Source organism: Equus asinus, chromosome 10 (genome assembly GCF_041296235.1).
Source record: "Equus asinus isolate D_3611 breed Donkey chromosome 10, EquAss-T2T_v2, whole genome shotgun sequence".
NCBI classification, from domain to species: domain Eukaryota; kingdom Metazoa; phylum Chordata; class Mammalia; order Perissodactyla; family Equidae; genus Equus; species Equus asinus.
The window spans coordinates 95,148,108-95,168,297 of NC_091799.1; the positions used below are offsets into that span (position 1 = coordinate 95,148,108).

At 42.7% G+C, this 20,190-nt stretch overlaps 1 protein-coding gene across 1 annotated transcript; it reads left to right on the forward strand.

The window, feature by feature from the left end:
* Positions 1-1,316: 1,316 nt before the first annotated feature.
* Positions 1,317-14,376, forward strand: ZNF622 (zinc finger protein 622). Its single transcript, XM_014837348.3, has 6 exons — positions 1,317-2,578; positions 3,386-3,646; positions 3,876-4,038; positions 6,890-7,002; positions 12,733-12,876; positions 14,116-14,376. The coding sequence occupies exons 1-6, from the start codon at positions 1,951-1,953 to the stop codon at positions 14,241-14,243; spliced, it is 1,437 nt and encodes a 478-aa protein (XP_014692834.3). The 5' UTR covers positions 1,317-1,950; the 3' UTR covers positions 14,244-14,376.
* Positions 14,377-20,190: the final 5,814 nt, after the last annotated feature.

The following is a 20,190-nucleotide window of genomic DNA, read 5'->3' on the forward strand; positions in this document are numbered from 1 at the left end:
CAAAATTTGTTGTTTTAAGCTGCTAAATTTGGGCGTAATTTGATACAGAGTAATAGATAATACAATGCTATGGAGAAAAGTTACGCTTAGTAAAGTCAAGAGTTGGGGGTAGGCACTATTTTTGACAAGATATGGATAAGCCCCTCTTATAAAGGCATTTGGGCAGAAATCTTAAAAGTAAGGGAGCAAGCCAGAAAAAGAATGTTCCAAACAGAAGAATAAAGGATTTCTAAGACTTGTAGGAACAAAAGATGCTCCATAGCTCCGTAGCCTTGTTAAAGGAACATCAAGGGGGTCAAGGTGTCTGCAGTGGGGTGAGCAGAATGGGGAGAAGAGTGTGGCAGGAGATCAGAGGCAGGGCTGGGGGTGGTGGCAGATCATATAGGACTTCCTAGAATAAAAAAGTGTCTTAGTTTATTCCAGCTGCTATAACAAAATACCACAGTCTAGGTGGCTTATAAACAGCAAACTTATTTCTCACAGTGTGGAGGCTGGAAGTCCAAGATCAGGGTGCCAATATAGTCTGGTGAGAGCCCTCTTTCTGGTCACAGACTTATTATATCCTCTGTAGAGTCTCTTTTAAGACAGCATTAAGCCTGTCATGAGGGCAGAGCCCTAATCACTCCCCAAAGGCCCCACCTCCTAACACCATCACCTTGGGCACCGGGTTTTCAACATATGAATTCTGGGGGGGGGGACACAAACATTCAGAACATAGCAATAAGGTGTTTGAACTCTACTCTGAGCCACGGGAAGCCACTGGAGGGTTTTGAGCAAGAAGAGCAAAGTGACTTGACCTAGATTCTTAAATCCGTCTGTATGTTTGCGTAAAGGGCCGCTCGGATTCTGAAGACGCGATGTTTAGTGCTGTAACAGGGCTGCCTGGTTCAGCCAGGCTGTGCAGAGGGGTCTAACCCCACTGAGCCTTTAACATTCATGTCCCCATAGCCCTGCCCTGCTACCTAGGAGGCCACATAGTTAACGGAGCACACGGAATGGGGCTAGTCCGAACTGAGATGTGCTGCTAATTGTAAAACACACATTGGAGTTCCAAGATTTAGAACCAACAACCGAATCTAAAATTTCTCATGAAACCTTTTGCAGTGATTATATGTTGAGATGGCAATATTTTGGCTACACTGGGTTAAATAAAATACATCAATCTCACCTCTTGCTTTTGTAAAAACGTGGCTACTATTCGAGTTAAGATTGCATACGTGGCTTGGACTACACTTGCACGGGCAGCGGCTCGGCTGCAGCTCTTTGCTCCTCACTGGCCAACTCGTCATTCACTAGTTTCGCCTGCGCCCTTCGCTGGAAGGGCCGCCCCAGACCCTCAGGTTTTCCCGTGAATTCCCTCGGTCTCCGGCCTGAGGCTCCGGTTTCCCGGACTCCAGCCGCCCGGCGAGGGCTCAGGTGGTCCGACTGGCGGCTAAGCAGCAGCCCGCGCTTTCCCGACATCCATTCATCGGGCTGCAGGGGCGCGGCGCGCGGTCCTCGGAGAAGCCCGGACCCTCGCGTGGCCGCCTGGACCACTCCTCGGAGACCTGCTGACCCGAGAGCCGCCCCGGTACCCCACACCCACTTCTCGCGCAGTCGTCGCCTTAACCACCGCGCAACACGAAAGAAAGTAGCGGAGGTGGCGCGGCACCCGTCAATCAACACCCACCTCAGGCCGACTGGGCGGGGCCTGGTTAGCCACAGTCCTCCCTCGCCATCCGCCCTTCTTATTCTCGGAGGGGGCGTGACTACATGTCGAGAGGCGGGACTTCCTGTCCAGCTGGGAATAACTTCCCTGGTGTGCCGGAACTGCTCTCAGAGCGACTCCGGAAGTCAGTGTAGGCTAGTTTTTCGTGGCGGCTGAGGCCGCTTAAGGACTGAACGCCTCGCGGGGTCGGAGCTCTGGTCTCTAGATTTCTGCTTTGGTCGCCTCTTATTTCCCGTCTGGCGATGGCGACGTACACCTGTATCACCTGCCGGGTGGCCTTCCGCGACGCGGAGCTGCAGCGGGCCCACTACAAGACGGATTGGCACCGCTACAACCTGAGGCGGAAAGTGGCGGACATGGCCCCAGTCACCGCCGAGGGCTTCCAGGAGCGTGTGCGGGCGCAGCGGGCCGTGGCGGAGCAGGAGAGCAAGGGCACCGCCACCTACTGCACCGTCTGCAGTAAGAAGTTTGCCTCCTTCAACGCCTACGAGAACCACCTCAAGTCCCGGCGGCATGTGGAGCTGGAGAAGAAGGCCGTGCAGGCCGTGAGCCGGAAGGTGGAGGTGATGAATGAGAAGAACTTGGAGAAGGGGCTGAGGGTGGACAGTGTAGACAAAGATGCCGTGAACGTCGCCATCCAGCAGGCCATCAAGGCTCAGCCGTCCATGTCCCCCAAGAAGACCTCCCCAGCGCTTAAGGAGGAGTCCAGGAGTCCCGCGGCGGTGGCTGATGGAGGACGTGGGACTCTCGACAGAGACCCGGCGGAGAAACCTCCCCGGCTCCAGTGGTTTGAACAGCAGGCGAAGAAGCTGGCAAAGCGGCAGGGAGAGGAGGAGAGTGAGGAGGAAGAGGAGGACCTGGATGAAGACGGTCAGGGCTCTGTCTGGGGGCAAGGGGAGGACTGGTCCCCCTTGAGTGTCCAGATGTACGCTGGAGATTGGAGGCGGGAGGTGTCAGTTTTTACGTGAAAATGATGCGTGAGGATGTTTAGATGCTTTCCGAAGTGACCTGCCTGGCCAGCATCCGCACAGGGAATTGCGTCTGTTTAGTTCGCTGTTGTAGATTCAGGGCCTAGAACCCTACTGGAGGGAGAAAAATAGGTGCTTAGTAAATATTTATAGAATGTGTCGTTGAATGAGGAAGCTTTTAACAGATGCCTGAGAGGACATGTTACGTGCCACCCCATCTGCTGTAGAATTTGTAATTCTACTGGGTCTCTAGGGGTGATGGTTTTGTACTTCATTTAGTTGATTCAAACAGTAAAATGATTGGTTCAGAATCAGCTAGCTAACCTGAAATGAGGACATTGAGCCGGTAACCAGGCCTCCTTGACTTTGTGACCTATTTATTCCTTCCTTCCCGCATCACTTCCTATTAACACTGATATTGTAGGTGTTCGTATAAGCATAGGAAAGAAGCAAAAGACTTCCATTAAGGCGTTTACTCTGAGCTGGAAAAGGAAGATTAAGGAATTTCTTAGCCATACGAATTGGTATGTGGTAAATGAATAGATAAAATTGAGATCTTGAAAGAGGGTTTGCCCTCAGACATAATTGGCACCCTGTCTCCCCAAATATAGGACTGTACCACTGTGTGTTTGTGAATCTTTCTGGTTTTTTTGATTATGGTTAACGCTTTTCTTCAACTAACTTTGTTTTTCAAATCTCTGGCCTGAAGATTGGGAAGATATTGATTCTGATGAAGAACTGGAATGTGAGGATGCTGAAGTGATGGACGAGGTGGAGGGGCAGGATGCAGAGGAGGAAGAGTCTGGGGGAAGCCCCCGCCTTGGTGCCATCCCTGTAACGGACTGCTTATTTTGTCCCCATCATTCAAGCTCCCTCGTGAAGAATGTGGCTCATATGACTAAAGTTCACAGCTTCTTTATTCCTGATATAGAATATCTTTCTGATCTTAAGGGGCTGATTAAATATTTGGGTAGGTACAGTAGTTTTACTTTTAATGAGAAAATACCGCATTATTGGAGGGCAGGTCTTAAGGGAACATTAGTTTTGTGTTTCTTATCAATCTTTGATTTAATTACCTGCTTATTTTGTGAAGATCAAAAACTTGATGCATGCTCTTTGAATTGTGGAGCTAAATGGTGAGATTTAATCTGGCTGTAGAAAGCTCCTTTCATATTTTTTTCCTCAAATTATTATTCCAGGAGAAAAAGTTGGTGTTGGGAAGATCTGCTTGTGGTGCAATGAGAAAGGGAAATCGTTCTACTCCACAGAAGCTGTACAGGCGCATATGAATGACAAAAGCCACTGTAAGCTCTTCACAGATGGTGATGCTGCTTTGGAATTTGCAGACTTCTATGATTTTAGGTAAGTCTTTGGCTTGTAATGTGAACCGAAGTGTGGTCCTCATATTTGCATTGAATGATGTGAGAAATATCATTGACACTGAAGTGTGTCTTTATGTGATATGTTCTTTATAACTCTCGTAACACTTCTCATTCCCTCTCATTTCATAGATAAGAAACTGAGCCTAACAGAGTTAAACACACACATCTAATAAAGACAGCTGATAAAGCAAGGATCTCAGGCGCAAACTGAAGTTTGACTTGAAAACTTATTTTTGTTTTTTTTGGATTTAAATGATCAGGAGTTCAGTTTTGTCAGTTGCATTGTGAACAGGGGGCACAGAAATTAGGTTTCACATTTTGGTTTCCCTGAGAATCCTTGAATCACAAGCTGTCTCCTAAGAAGTTGGGATGGTTGCTGAACGAGACCAGTCCCAGGCATTTGATGGTGAGATTGTCCCTTAGGTGGTTCACCCTTAACTAGAGACTTGAATAATTCGTACATCATGCAGCAAATCTACACTCGGCATTTGTGAACAGCTTCTTCCTAGTGTCAGGATGCCTATGACGTAGCAGGAGTGTGCCTCACAAGCAGGGGTGTATAATTACCCTGCCAGGCGTGCGTAGTCCACATGACACAAGTGTTCAGAAAAGTCCTAGTCTTTTAAGTCATCCTTTTGCCTTTTCCTCCTGATGTGTCGTTTCTCTCTTGTAGTGAGGGAGGATTTTTCATTTTAGCCACTTTGATGGCTGTGTAGTGGTATCCCCTTGTGGTTTTAATTTGCCTTTCCCTGTAGTTGAGAATGTTTTTATATATTAATTGGCCATTTATCTGATCAAGTCTTTTGTTTTTCTGTTGGGTTATCTGTTGTACTATTAACATTTTAGTGTGCATTTCTCCAATTATTTTCTTTGTATATTTGAACATTTCTCAGAACACAGATTCTTCTAGAACTGCACTGTCCAATATGGTAATTACTAGGTGTACTCATGTGGCTATTTCTTAATTAAAAATCAAATTGAAAAATTCAAAATTCAGTTCTTCAGTTGCACTACCTACATTTCAAAGCTCAGTGCTTAAAAGCACGTGTAACTCATAGCTACCATATTGGACACACAGACATAGAAAATTTCTCTCATCACACAGTTCTTTTGGCCAACACTGTTCTAGAATTTGGCTTTATAATGGTTAAATTGACAAGAGCTGTATCTCCAGTTCTGCATTCTCCTCCTCTTCCTCTCTGGCAGCCTTCCTAGGGAGAAACAAATAGATGAATTTAGTTATAGGTCATTTGCACACTGTCTTTTTTTTTTAGGACAATTTTAGGTTCACAGCAAAATTGAGCAAAAGGTACTGAGATTTCTCATATGCTCCCTGCCCCCACACATGCATAGCCTCACTCCTTATCAACATTCCCCCTGGTGGTACGTTTGTTAGAATTGATGAACCTACATTGACCCATCATCATCATTCAAAGTCCATAGTTTGTATTATATTTCCCTCTTGGTGTTGTACATTCTGTGAGTTTGGACAAATGTATAGTGACATGTATCCACCATTGCAGTGTCATACAGAGTAGGTTCACTGGCCTAAAAAATCCTCTGTGCGCCACCTATTCATCACTCCCCCCTCCCTCCATCCCAGCCACTGGCAACCACTGGTCTTTAATGTCTCCATAGTTTTGCCTTGTCCAGAACATCATACAGTAAGAATCATGCATATGTATGTAGCCTTTTCAGGCTGGCTTCTTTCACTTAGTAATGTGCATTTAAGGTTCCTCCATGTCTTTTCATGGCTTGACAGCTCATTTCTTTTTGGTCTGAATAATATTCCATTATCTGGATGTACCATAGTTTATCCATCCACCTATTGAAGGACATTTTGGTTGCTTCCGAGTTTTAGCAATTATGAATAAAGCTATAAACATCCATGCACAGGTTTTTATGTGGACATAAGTTTTCAGCTCCTTTGGGTAAAGACCAAGCAGAGCGATTGCTGGATCATATGGTAAGAGTATGTTTAATTTTGTAAGAAACCTCCAAACTCTTCCAAAGTGGCCGTACCATTTTTCATTCCCACCACTAATGAATGAGAGTTCCTTTTGCTCCACATTCCCACCAGCAGTGAATGAGAGTTCCTCTTGCTCCACATTCTCACCAGCATTTGGTGCTATCACTGTTCTGGATTTTGGCCATTCTACCAGGTGTGTCTTAGTGGCATCTCATTGTTTTAATTTGCATTTCCCTGTTGACATAAGATGTGGAGCATCTTTTTACATGCTTATTTGCCAACTGTGTATCTTCTTAGTGAGGTGTCTGTTAAGGTTTTTGGCCCATTTTTTAAGTGGGTTGTTTGTTTCTTATTATTGAGTTTTAAGAGTTCTTTGTATACTTTGGATAACAGTCCTTTATCAGATATGTCTTTTGAAAATATTTTCCCCCAGTCTGTGGCTTGTATTTTAATTCTGTTGACATTGTTGTTCACAGAGCAGAACTTTTTAATTTTAATGAAGTCCAGCTTATCAATTATTTCATGGATTGTGCTTTTGGTGTCGTACCTAAAAAAGTCATCACCAAACCCTAAGTCATCTAGATTTTCTCCTATGTTATCTTTTAGGGGTTTTTATAGTTTTGTATCTTACGCTTCAGGCTGTGATCCATTTTGAGTTCATAGCTCATTTGCACACTTTTACTACAGAGAAAATGCTACCAAGTTGTTTTCTCTCCCAGACCATTCAGCTTGCAGTCCCTGCAACTGTTTATCCCTCCCTTTTAGATAGCTAGTGGGTTTGCCACATTTACAAATACAGTTTATGTCTTTTAGTTAAACTTGAGGTGTTCGTCTATTTATTGATGCCACTTCACTATTACAGGAGTAGCTACCCAGATCACAGGGAAGGGGAAGACCCTGATGAGGCCGAGGAGTTGCCTTCTGAAAAGAGTTTAGAGTATGATGACGAAACTATGGAGCTAATTCTACCTTCTGGTAAGTGTATTTGTCAAAAATGAATAGCTTAATGCCAGTGAGATTGTTGGAGAGGCATGTTCCTGTCCATTCCCTTCCATGCTGAGGGAAATAGAACATAAAACTTAAAAGTGTGGGTTTATGTTCTCAGGTACGTGGTAAACTCCAAAGGTTACCACTTAGCTCTGTGTTGGCTATTTAGTTTAAATTGGATCAGTATTTTTACTCCTCTTATGACTCAGAATGCTCTGAATCAGTTATTTCTTTTTAAATATGTAGGCCCTTTCTGTTCTGTTGTCTGTCTATTTTTTGGTCCCATTTAGGTTTTTCTTCTTAATCTTGATTTATTCTTATTCTTTGAACTGATTCCTGCTTCCTAGCATTGCTCAGACTTCCAGATGGTAGCCTGGCATGGGTGTATCTGATTTACAGCACCCGGGTTGCCTCTCTTGTGTTCTGGTTGTAGGGGTGGCTTGGAGTTTGAATTCTGCCTTCTGCTTTGGAGAACAGGATTCATAATGGTGGGAATTTATCCCAGGTGTGAAAGATAAAAGCCATGAATATGAGAAACATCCGCTATTGTTTATGATGTTATGATTAGCTGGTAAGAATGGGGAAGCTACAGAAAACATATGTGAGCAGGACAGGAAATGGAATGGTAGAGATAATAAGATCCTAATACCTGGTATTTACTGAGTTATGTTATTTTATATGTACATTATTTTATCTTTACAACAAGCCTGTCAGTTAGATTCTGTTATCTTTATTTGACCTATAAGTCAGCTGAAGCTTAGACAGGTTGGGTAATTTATCCAAGATCATAGACCCAGTCAATGAAGCCTTTTCTTCACTTCCCGACACTGCCTCAGAAGATTTGCAGTAGTGGTGGGGTCAGGAGCAGCCACCTTGCCAGTGGAAATGTCTGTGATGAAGAAGCCACTCTCTAGTGTTGTTTTCCACATAGAATGTCACTGCTTAGGTACAGCCAGCCCTATTTAACTTTTTTAATAACCTTTTAAGGCTAAGGGCAGCTTTAGAGTATGAGAGTAGAAGGCAAGGGCAGGCACAACCTGTCTTGAAGATGTAATTCTTCCTACAGTGACAAGAAAGCTATAATGCAGTAGAATATTGTGGCCTGTACGATACACAGTAGCAAAATAGGCCTAAATATGTCACAGAGAACCTCTTCTACTGTAGTCTTCCTCTGGTGAAAATACCAGTACACAACATCAGAAATGAGTTTAATAACTTTTTTTCTAAGACTTATTTTTTTTTTAGCCCTTTGTCTCATTAGCTTCTACATCCTTAACTGTAGAATAAGATCACAACAGACCTAGAGTAAGTTGAATAAAGATGGTCCCTGTAAAGCAGTGTGTGGCATGTAGTAGGACCACTATGAATGTTGGCTTCATTTTGTATCGACATTAGCACATTATGTTATAAAAATGTGCACAACGAGCATTTCATATTTAATAAATATAGTCTAATTGAGAGAAATTTTCACCTGGACTGAAAATTTTTGAAACTTAAAGAGACTTCTTAGCTATCTAGAAATCATTTTCCTAGGATGATTGAGTTTTCTAAGGTCAGCCAAAGCCAAAATGGGCATCTTCTTAGGAATACTCTCTCTCTCTCCCACATCCAGAGGATTACTGAGTGCAGCTCCTAATTGGCTTTTGATTATTTTTTCTTTGTTTTCTCTTTACCCATTTGTCTGTGTCACCATTACAGCTTCCTGTCTGCCCATCTCCAATCTGGTGTCCACTTGACCACCAGAACATTCTTTCTAAAACAAACACCAGTCTCTTTTCCCTCTGGAATTCCTCCAGGGGAGCCACTGCCTTCAGGGTAGCTTAGTTTCTCCAGCTGGTCCCCCAGGTATCTTGTGCGATTCCTTTACCCTCCCCCTTGAGTTTCCCTTCTCTGGCACTTTGCGTGTGTGGTGCCTCTGTCTTACTCCTATTCTTCCTTTAAGACTTGGGTTCACCCACCTGGAAGCCTTTCTGAACTCAGCTCCTGCCCTGCATAGGGAGAGTCTCCTCTGTTCCTATGACACTTGCGTATCTATCATAACATTCCTCTCACATCTCTGTTATTGTTGGCTTGCTTGCCTGTCTGCCCCCATTACTTTTCAGAACAAAGATTACTTCTTTCATCTCAGCAGAGGCTCGCAGACACACAGAGCCAGATACATGTTTGTTGACTGAGAGGTTGGAGGCAACTTTTAAAAGGAAAGCAAGGTTGATTCCTTTGGGCCTGCCATAGTACAGGAAAAGGAGAGCAGAAGGAGCCATTCTGGGCTATGAAGTGACCTCGAGGGCTTAGAATGATATTTGCCTGCGGTACTGAGCAGGAGATTGCTTTGCCTTTACATTGTCATGTAGTCAAAGAAGAAACTGGCATGAAATTAACCTGAAGGTCCAGTTTCCCTGGTTTTTGAAGCCTGGGTTTCTTTGCTCACAGCTGCAGGTGCACTGACTGAGTCATGTTACTTAAAGGGTTGGATAATAAAGCTCAGGACGGTTCTTTGACCTGGACTTGGAAGTAGTGAGGTAGCTGGTGTGGTGTTAGAGCACTGTGAAATACTGTACTTTTAGACAGATTCAGGAAAGATCTAACCAACAGCCAGATACTACCTTACCCTAGAGGTTTTTAACTGGGCCATGCACCCTTGTTTTCTGTGCCCGCATGGGCTCTTTTCCGGGAGAAGGTGATAGCACCTTAAAGTCACATATGTGGCCGTGCACACTTTTTTAACTGAGTGGGTAAGTGCATATTTTCTGGGGAAAGGTTGTAGTTTCTTAAAAGCATCTGTGACCCAGAGAAGATTAAGAACCACTAATAAAAATATCTATACATCATGTGTTACCTTCATGGGTCTTCATAGATGATTGACTGCTGAGACCTTATAATAGAGTTTTTTAAATAGCAACAAAACATAGCTTTCTTAGTGAGTCAGAAACTACCAATATTCTGAAATTTCTTACGGTTATACTGATAACATTGCTTTTAATGTCACCCATACTTGTACCATCTCATTTTAAAAATCAGTCAGTCTTGATGACAGTGAGGCATGATGGTTTGCTCCATGTCTCAGTACTGGTTTGGGAGGTTTTGTAATGAACCAAGACAATGGGATATCTCTGAATAAACACTATGTACCATGTAGTGATATTACAGCAGTATATTCCATCACCTGTTTGTGTCTTGGAACAAATTTATCATTCAGAAACCTCTTCAGTTATGTTCAGTTGTATGACTGGGTTAGCATGGATTTTAATGTGAAGCTAATTGGAGAAGGATTCTCATGTGGAGAGCTTAGTGATATTTAATCAACCACACTTAGTAGAGTCTACTTTAAACTGGTTTCAAAGTCAGGACAGTATTTGTGATACCTTGGATTGAGTTAGTTCAGATCAAGATCACAGAGCCAATAACAAAGAGCATCCAGTAGAGGGCACTGTGGCATTTATTTTGAAGCCTGGGATCTGGCTCAGTTCCTTGAGTTTACTTCATTGCTGTTTAGTTCCTGTGGAGTAGGCTGGTGTGAAAGACACGTCCAGTTAGCTACTGACTAGCCAGATGAAACTGTTAGTGGATCCACAAGAAATACGTAATTAATCTTAGGAAAACTGTAGTTGGAGATATTTTGTTTTCCACCATCTAATGTCATTGATTGTAAGGCTATTTGTTAGGTAAGAGTGGACAGTTCTCTAAGCGGTTGTTGCTCTGATGAAAGGTAGATGGACAGGTTGTAGCTTCACCGTAGCTCAGGCAGAACCCATCTGTTAGTTATTGGGCAGTCACACTGTGTTCTAAAAATAATTTTTCCTGATGAGGGCCTTCAAGTTGAGTTGTACTTAGCACGTTATACTTGGTGCTTAATGTCAGGTGCTCACTGTCATTGACCCAGGGCAGGGCCGCTCTGAGCACTGTATGTTTTCTGTTCTGCTTGCTGTCGGAAACCTTGGCATTGAGTAATGAAACCTTTTCAAGGATGTTTTAAAAAGCCACCTTCAATATATATTTCCAAATGCTGCTTAAGAATATAACTAGATTTATTATGTACGAATAACTACCATATCATTTAATGATTTTGAAGTAATCATCATTGCAAATGTGGAGCATCCTGACCTAACATTATAAATAGAAAATCACAATAAACAATGCTGGGGTTTCCTGCAAGAGCCTCCATTTAAGCTTGAGTCTTATCTGTCAGCTGTATCTGGGAGCTTGGTTAACTCTTATGCTGCCAGAGCAGTCAGGGGCAGGGAAACATGTTTTCATCCCTATTGGTATCTAAAGACCATAGCATCTTTGAATTGAGTTTCTCTTTGTCAGGCTCTTGAGTCTGATCGCAAAACAATCTACTGAAAGCAACTACTTTTCCATATCCGTGTAGCAATCAAGCTGTTTTCTAGGTAGCTTGCCAGGTGTAGGGACTTAAAATAAACTGACAGAATTTTTTCATGTAAATTAAAGGTGTAGATCCTAAAAGCAAATACGGCATCCACAATATTTATAGCATCCTGTTTATGGTCTTTCTGCACAAAAGATTCTGAACGAAATGGTTTTATGTATGTAAATATAGAACTTTCCTAGAAACCATATACATGGTACTACCTACCCGTTTTTGCTTTATTCATTTTCAGTGGAAATAGCTGTTTCATATCTTGTGTATATGCTGCTGTTAAATTTCTACGTGTTTACGTCTGTCTGGGAAGGTATCTGATTGCTTATTTTTTAATATTTCTGTGAAAGCATAGCTTGTATTAGTAAGCTCTCAGGTGATGCTGATACCACTGGCCCGGGATCACCTTTTGAGAGCCATTGCTCTGATGGAGCCTGGAGTTAGTCATCACTGAATCCTGCCCCTTCCTGCCCCACCTGCTGTGAAGCTAAGATATAGGGGTCAGCACACTCTTCCTGTAAAATGCTGGATAGTCAATAGAAATTGATTTCTGAAAGCATGATTGACTTGCATAGTTTTACCAGATTCTTCCGAATAGGCAAAAGCTGTAAAGAGCATTCAGCTTAATCATCTTTTAAAATTCTAGTTCACCAGGTGATTTCCGTTATTTAGAAAGCAATAGCACAGGCTTTCTTAGCCTAGACTCTGCTGACATTCTGGACCAGATAATTCTTTATTGTGGAGGGCTGTCCTGTGCATTGTAGGATGTTTGGCAATATCCCTGACCCCTTCCCACTAGAGGCCATGAACCCCACTCTAGCTGTAACAACCAAAAACTTCTCCAGTCATTGCCAAATGCAACATCACCCCTATTTGAGAACCACTGCTATGGAGAATTTAAGCAAAAGAAAGGTGGATTGATTTCTGTTCTAGGTGCAGACTGTGGCTTGTAGACTTGAACAGCAGGATTGTTCTCTGTGCTTAATCTTCTTTCCATAAAAAAAAGTTAGTCCCTTACCTCCCAGGGCTCTATTGGCTGTGTCAGGGAGGCATATTGTGTATAAGTAAGTACAAAGTGCTGAACTTTTTGCTTAGCAGTGACTTGCCATTCTCTCTCTCTCTTTTTTTTTTTTTTTAAATCTCTACTTCTGGTTTTCTTTCTTCCATTTTTTAATATGTTGCTTCATTTTTCTTCACCAGATAGAGCACTGTTTCTTTGGGCATATCCATTTTCCAGCTAGATACCCTTAAAAGTCTGATTTGGAAAGCCCTTGCTTTATAGCTCTGCCTTTGAAAAACTATCCAACTCAGTGTTTAAATATTGCTCTTTCAAAAAACAGGTGCCAGAGTGGGTCATCGCTCCTTGATGAGATACTACAAACAGCGCTTTGGCTTGTCAAGAGCTGTAGCAGTTGCCAAGAATCAGAAGGCCGTGGGCCGGGTACTCCAGCAGTACAGAGCCCTGGGGTGGACTGGCAGCACAGGTATGTCGATGCCGATGGCCGTGAACCAACCCGGGAGCTTGCATTACAGGAGGGGGCTTGGGTGGAGCTGATTCCATAGGATCCTCAATGTTGTCCTTAGGATCCTCTCTAGGGGAACTTAACTTCTTGGCTCTGGGGACTTCCGTTCCACTTGGTATGTTTATGGCAATGAACCCAAAGCTCCATGACTTGAAAACTTCATATTCCTGGCACAGTAACTTTCTAAAACTGTGTATACACTATTAACTTTTTCAGAAGGTAATAGTTACAAAAATAATTATTTAGTAATCATCAAAGGTTGAAATTATCCTGGAGGTTACCCAGAGGAATTAAATAGTATTCTTGTGGCAAATAGCTTGAGCTATAGAGTCAATCATGACTTATCTGAAATACTTATAGGCTCTTATACGATGAGCACAAGTAATTTAATTAACCTGAGCCTCTATTTCCTCATTTATAAAATGGAGATGATAATAATAGGACCTACCTCTTGGAGTTGTGCAGGTTGAATGGCATAATGCTTGTACGGTATAGTACATGCACATAAGAAAGACTAGCTATCACTCCTTTCTATAATTTTCCCATAGAAAACCTAGTAAGAGTCAGAGGAATAAAGCAGGCCACTGAAATTGTTAAGCTTTGAAACCTCATCAATATGAAATTATTTAAATCCATTCTGATGTGTATGCTGTATGAAGCTCCATCCTTAGATCTTCAGGGAACATAGCAATCCACTAGAGGACTGTGGAGAGGATAAGAGGAGAGCTCCCTTCTGATGGCTGGAAAGCTCTGGACAACTGCCATCCATTGTAAATGCTACCATGTTTATCTACAGTGGTTTCCTTCACTATGGCTACCTGTGAGCTGTGAGGCTGCTAAATCTAGCAGACACTGACTTCATCTGACTCTTGTCAGGAATTGTCTGACTCAGTTTAGAGTCTCTGCCTTTCTCTGTCCCCTTAGATCACTGGGGCTTCACCTTTGGGCTCGTGGACTCTCTCCAGATGATGAAAAATAAAGAGACTGATCCCAGTGAAATGTATATATATGGAATTTCTAGTATGCAATTCTGCAGTGTGCATAAACCTCCCAGGCCCATTTCGTGGAGACCTCAAGTTAGCAACTCTTATTTAAATATAAGAGCCCCAAACTAACTTTGAGATTCTCTGCAAAGATTGGATTTCTCTGATCAGAAATAGTAGACCCTTGCCTCATTTCTTATCCCCTTTCCAACCACAGGAGCAGCTCTTATGCGTGAGCGGGACATGCAGTATGTCCAAAGGATGAAATCAAAGTGGATGCTGAAGACAGGAATGAAGAACAATGCCACCAAGCAGATGCACTTTAGGGTCCAAGTGAGATTCTGAGGGTCTGCTGGGGATTGAGTGATCTGTCTCCTGCACAGGTGTTCTCCTTGCCTGAGGGCCACTGGGAGCTTTTTGCTGCTACTTCTCCCTGTATTTCATCTGTTCTGACCTAATAATAAAAGTCAGAATCACATTGGCTTTCAAAGGTCATTTTGGGACAGGGTTTAAAGGTTATGCTTTCACAAAGTGATTGTTGTGTCTACTGGACTTTGGGACCCACTCTGCTGCTTGGCAGTTGCCTTATCGCCTCAGCTTCTAACTGATTATGGCTGTCAGAATAACATGGGAAACTCAGGAGGGACTGGTCCACTCCAAACTTAGTTTAACTTTCAGAAGACTAACTTGACCTGTCGTGGCACTGGAACCCAAGGGGGCTTTAAGGTTTATGTAGGAGCAAAGTTAAGTGTCACTCATTTGAATGTTTCGTGGCTCACGAAGTAGTGAAAGTCTCTCAGGGCATGTTCATTAAATCTAGGCAAAGTTAAAGAGCATGTCAGTGGCTTCCTGTAAAGATTCTTTATTTGTAAATGTGAATACACAAGAATGACAGTGCTGTGCACATAGACTCCGCTTCCAGTGCTGCCTTTACTTGGGCAGTTAGTTTAGGAAGAAAATAAACAAAATTTTAGATCCCATTTTAGAAACAAAAATTACCTCGGGGTTAAATCTCTGAAGAGATTCTCAGTTTAGGTGGTTGAGAGGAAGAAGGAAAATATTGGAAATGAAGTTCAAATCCATTGAGCTACTTTTGTGACTTTGGAAAAGTGAGTAGGTTTTTTGAATTTGTAAAATGAGGTGTTTATTACCTCACAGGTTGTTGTGGGGGTTAAATAAATCTACCAAAGGACCCATCACTCATTCAGTCCCTGGCACAAAGTCAGTGCTTCAAGTTCACCCTTACAGAGCAAACAGGGGCCCCACGGAGGAGGACCGGTGTTCTAGAGGGAGCAGGAGTCTTTCTGGGTAGTGGGTCCAAGGATGTCAGGAGAACGTGCTTGCGCTTACCATTCACCAGCCTTCGTTTGCTGTAGTCGTGTCTTTTCTTTACACTTTGGATGCAGCGTTGAATTAAGTACATTTCCTCAGTACATGGGCTCACTGTCATCCAACAGTGGGGGGCTCCCTGGTTTTAATTTTGTTCCTTCATCCTGTTTTCTGACATTCTCCCTACACAAGTAGCAGCCTCTGTGTGTGACGCATCTTTAAATCTATATCCTGAGAAAATGATGTAGTGCTTCACATGAGGTATGTTTTTAATTTATGCTTAACTGAAATGTACATGGCATTGTGCTATAGCTCCTGTCAGTTTGTTTTTCATTCAGCATTTTTTCACTCAACATGATTCCCCTTGTTCATTGCTTCTGACTGCTGCGAGGTGCCCATGGTACATGTTCCCCATCTGGTGCTTACCTCCCTTGGAGCTGATGCCTGCTCTTCTCCAACACCTGGTACCACACCGCTCAGCTGTTTGTGTACCTCGTTTGTATACATACCCTTTTAATTTTGAGGCATTTTTACCTGTGGGAGGCCATGAGGACATTATGGTTGCTGACCTAAAAAATACTCCCTCTGTTTATTTATCTGCTTCTCCCAGGCTTCAGGAGATACCTTCTTAGTTCTGATTTTGGGTTTGTGAAACAAGCCTCTATCTCACCTCTATTCACATTATAATTTTTGTAGAATTCAGTTTATTGGCCTTTGTGGAGTAAAACTCTTATTTGGGAGGGAGGGCAAAGAAGAGAGATTTAAACATTACCTCCTTATAGTTAAATGAACAAGACAAGAAACACGACAGATGAACTTATGTTGGGGGTGCTTCCTTGTGGTAGAGGAAAGCGTGGAAATGTCTATTGTTGATTTCCTTGTCATTCTCTCTTTGATGTGTGTCTGTGGTCCTCACTCTGAGTGGTTCACTCTGATCCCCACTCTGTCTTCTGTAGTTAGGATCCTTGGGCTTCCTGGCCATTCCCACACAGTTGTGTGCTACCGGCTCTCCGTTTTGGTTTTGCACAGCTGCATGTTCTTTTCCTGGTATCTTAACGCCTGTCATTTTGGAAAAGTGGGCAGAACCTGCCAGACAAAACTACAAGCTGAAAACTAGGGATGCTTGTGTCGCTAACTGCATACTTGATCATTTTAAATTTCCCTCCTTATAATACATGATTGACAAAGTGCTTTTCTTTCTCCAAATTTTTATTATTCTTATTTCTTTTTGATTAAATTTAATCCAAATTAACCTCAAATTAACTCTTTTTGATTAAATCCAAATTTTTAATCCTATCCCTTTTGATATTTCCCTTCAATGCCCATTGTCTTTAAGACAGCATTGTTCAAACTCAACAGTGGATACCAGAGTGATTGTATTAAAGTTCATCAGTACCAGGTTTGCGCTGGTGGCTGCAGCTGGCTGACTGTGCCTGGTGTGCAGTCTTTCCCCTGGGAGTAATCTCAGGACCAGATGGCCCTGGCAAGTGGATTCGTCTGTCTTTAACTAGAGACATCAAGACTGGGATCAAAGTGAGAGAACATAATCTTGTTCCCTCTCCATGCATGTTCCTGAAGCCCCTGGTGGCTTCGCTGATTGTTTGCAGACTGGACGCTGGCTTGGTGTGTTCTCTCTGCTTTGCGGAGTGTGATTGGTGTTTTACTGAGTATGGAGTACTTTCATGAGCTGTTGTTTGTTTCTCCACTGTGAGCTGTAGGTAGCATGCCCATTTCACAGAGGAGGAAACAGACTCAGGAAAGGTCATAACTTTTTTAAGGAGACACAGAAGGAAGCCAGAGATGGTGATTTCTGGTGTAGTGTTCTTGTTAATGTAACACACTGATACAGAATCCTTGGCATCATCCCATCCTAAGGAGCTCTCTCAGGGCTGTAAACATTTACTCGAGTCCATTAAATCTGCTGGATTTAGATCTTGTTCTAAATCTAGAAATACACGGAACCTAATGTTTACATTAATGTTATGTACGAGATACATACATAATAACGTAAATGTTACACACATGAAAGAAAACATCTCCTTTTTTTGCCTAGAATGTGAATGAATTTTGCCCCCAACCAGTTTTCATTATTTGTAGATTCTTAATTGTTAAGTTGCTTTCCTTCCACCTTAGTTATTTCTAAACTCTGTTAAGATCTCATTGGACATTATTAATTTGGAATTCAGAATAATTTCATATGCAGAAGACCAGGTAGGAGCTGTGTTGCCAACTCAACCTGCAGACATTTTTGTAAGAGAATTGCTGTCAGTCTACAGAAGTTTATAAGTGCTTTGAAGAATACAAGTAGTTTCATTTAGACTTACTTGCAATTGGCAAATTAATTGACAACAAAATTGATGGAGATTAGAAAGATTTGATTAGCTTGTTAATGCTGCAAACATTTGAATGTTGGAATAATAATTTATTGGTCATTTGTGGGGCAGACTTATTCCCTGGATCTGTTCTTCCTTCTTCCTGTGCATGTGGCTTCCCAGCCAGACTATCTCTCTCAGCATCCCATGCAACAAGGTGTGGTCACTTGACTGAGTTCAGGCCAATGAATGTGAGCAGAGGCTATGGATGCAACTCAAGTACAGATCATCTCCAATTTTGAAACAAGTTGCTTTTTTAGACTCTGCCTCTTTTTCCTGTCATCAACCGGAGGTGAGGTGTTGCCACCCTCACCCATGCAGGTGAGGATAACACCTTAGGGGATGGCAGAGCAATCATGTGAAAGGAACCTGGGTCGCTAAATGACGTCATGGAGTGGAGCTGCCCTGCCAATCCAAACTGGCTGGGCTTTTACATGAAATAAATTGAAGCCACTCTGTTGTGGAGTTTCTGGTACAGTAGCCTAGTTTATAATCTAATAGAGTAAAACCCCACGACAATGCTAATGGGACCTGGCATAATCCAAATTTGTTTAAGAAGCAGTTGGCAATTGCTCTTTCTTTTTTTTTTTTTTTTTAAGATTTTATTTTTTTCCTTTTTCTCCCCAAAGCCCCCCAGTACATAGTTGTATATTCTTCGTTGTGGGTCCTTCTAGTTGTGGCATGTGGGGTGCCGCCTCAGCACGGCCTGATGAGCAGCGCCGTGTCCGCGCCCAGGATTCAAACCAACGAAACACTGGGCCGCCTGCAGCGGAGCGCGCGAACTTAACCACTCGGCCACGGGGCCAGCCCCAGCAATTGCTCTTTCTTATCTTCCCCCATGCTCCTGTCCTGAGGACACTGAGGTGGGCTAACTTCTCTTATGCAGGATTGGGGGACAGTTAGGGAAAAAGTGCCTCATGATCATTTGGTACTTTCTCAGGTCAATATTTTCAATATTACCTTTTTTTTTTTTTAAGTTCTTTTGGAGACAGTACAACCAGAAACTAATATTTTAGTTGGCCAGTTTACAACATGCCTGCCAATTCTTTGATGTTCCTCCCAAGGAGAGGTCGGGTCTGTCTCCCCTTCCCTTGAAGTTGGGTTGGCCTAAGTGACTTGCTCATAACCAATAAAGTGCAGCAGAAGTCGTGCTGGTGACTTCCAGGGATAGTCATAGAGTGCAATTCAGCTCCCCCCTTGCTTCCTTGGACACTTGACCATGTATGAAGTTTGATGCCCCCAAGGAGGTCAGGCTGTGCAAAAAACCAAGCCACATGGAGAGGTCCCTAACCGTCCCAACTGAGGTTCCAGTCAGTGGCCAGCACCTACTGCCAGCATCGAGGGCCCCATCCTGCATGTCCAACCTTCAGATGATTGCCATGCCCTACTGACATCTGAGTGCAGCCATATGACAGATCCCCAAGCGAAAACTGCCAGATAAGACCTTCCAAAAATCCTGACCCACAGAAGCAATACGCATAATGAAATAGTTGTCTTACACCACTAAGTTTACACAGCAGTGGTAACTGGAACGCCTCACTGTTACACCAGCACACGTTTTGCATGGGTGACTTTTTTGGTTTCCACTTAACTGTCTTATGATAGAATTCTCTGGTCAATATGGTTTCAAGGGCAAGGACTTTACATACATTGTTTTACTCTATTTAATCTTTACAACAGCCTTAAGAGGTAGATACAATTATTATTCCCATTATATAGCTGAGAATCTTGGGCATAATATCCCAAGGTCATGCTGCTCTTAATCACCACACACTCTATCATCTATGCTGAAATATGAGAGCCTCCTTAAGTCAGAATTTTAGACTTTGATGGCACATTTACCTGACCTAGATCAATTCTCACCATTCTAATCTTCCCTCCCATACATTCAAGAACCTGGATGCTCAAGATAGTATAATGTGGGGACTGGCTCAGTGGTCTAGAGGTTAAGTTTGCATGCTCCGCTTTGGTGGCCTGGGGTTCGCAGGTTTCGATCCCAGGTGCAGACCTAGCACCACTCGTTAAGCCATGCTGTGGTGGCATCCCACATAAAATAGAGAAAGATGAGCACAGATGTTAGCTCAGGGACCATCTTCCTCAAGCAAAAAGAGGAAGATTGGCAACAGATGTTAGTTCAGGGTCAATCTTTCTCATAAAAATTTTTTTTTTAAAAAGATGGTATAATGTGACTCATTAGTGGGACATATCAGTAACTGACAGAGCAAGGAAAACCTGTTTCTCTGTGTTTGTGTGCTGGTCGCTATACTACTCTGCAAAGTCAAACTTTTCAGCTCCTTCAAAAAACCTTTTAGTATAAACTGTTGAGTAAACATGATACATTTCTTTAGAAGATAAGATAGTGTATACCTGAAACTACACTAAAAGCATTAAAACTATACTAAAAATATTAAATCTGTCTCTTAAAGAAATCTACAGTTTTGATCTCATTGAATACAACCTCTAAATCCTGATTTCAAGGTATTTGTTATATTACTTCCTTATGTTTTCTTACTCATCACCATATTTGGTATTCCATCCTCAAGTACCATTTTCATCTGGGGTAATGTGTCTCAGACGTGTTGCCCTGCCCA

Coding starts and splice junctions, on each gene's coding strand:
- ZNF622 (XM_014837348.3), top strand. CDS start 1,951: ATGGCGACGTACACCTGTATCACCTGCCGGGTGGCCTTCCGCGACGCG. Junction 3,647..3,875: donor GGGGCTGATTAAATATTTGG/GTAGGTACAGTA, acceptor TTATTATTCCAG/GAGAAAAAGTTGGTGTTGGG. Junction 7,003..12,732: donor GGAGCTAATTCTACCTTCTG/GTAAGTGTATTT, acceptor TTCAAAAAACAG/GTGCCAGAGTGGGTCATCGC.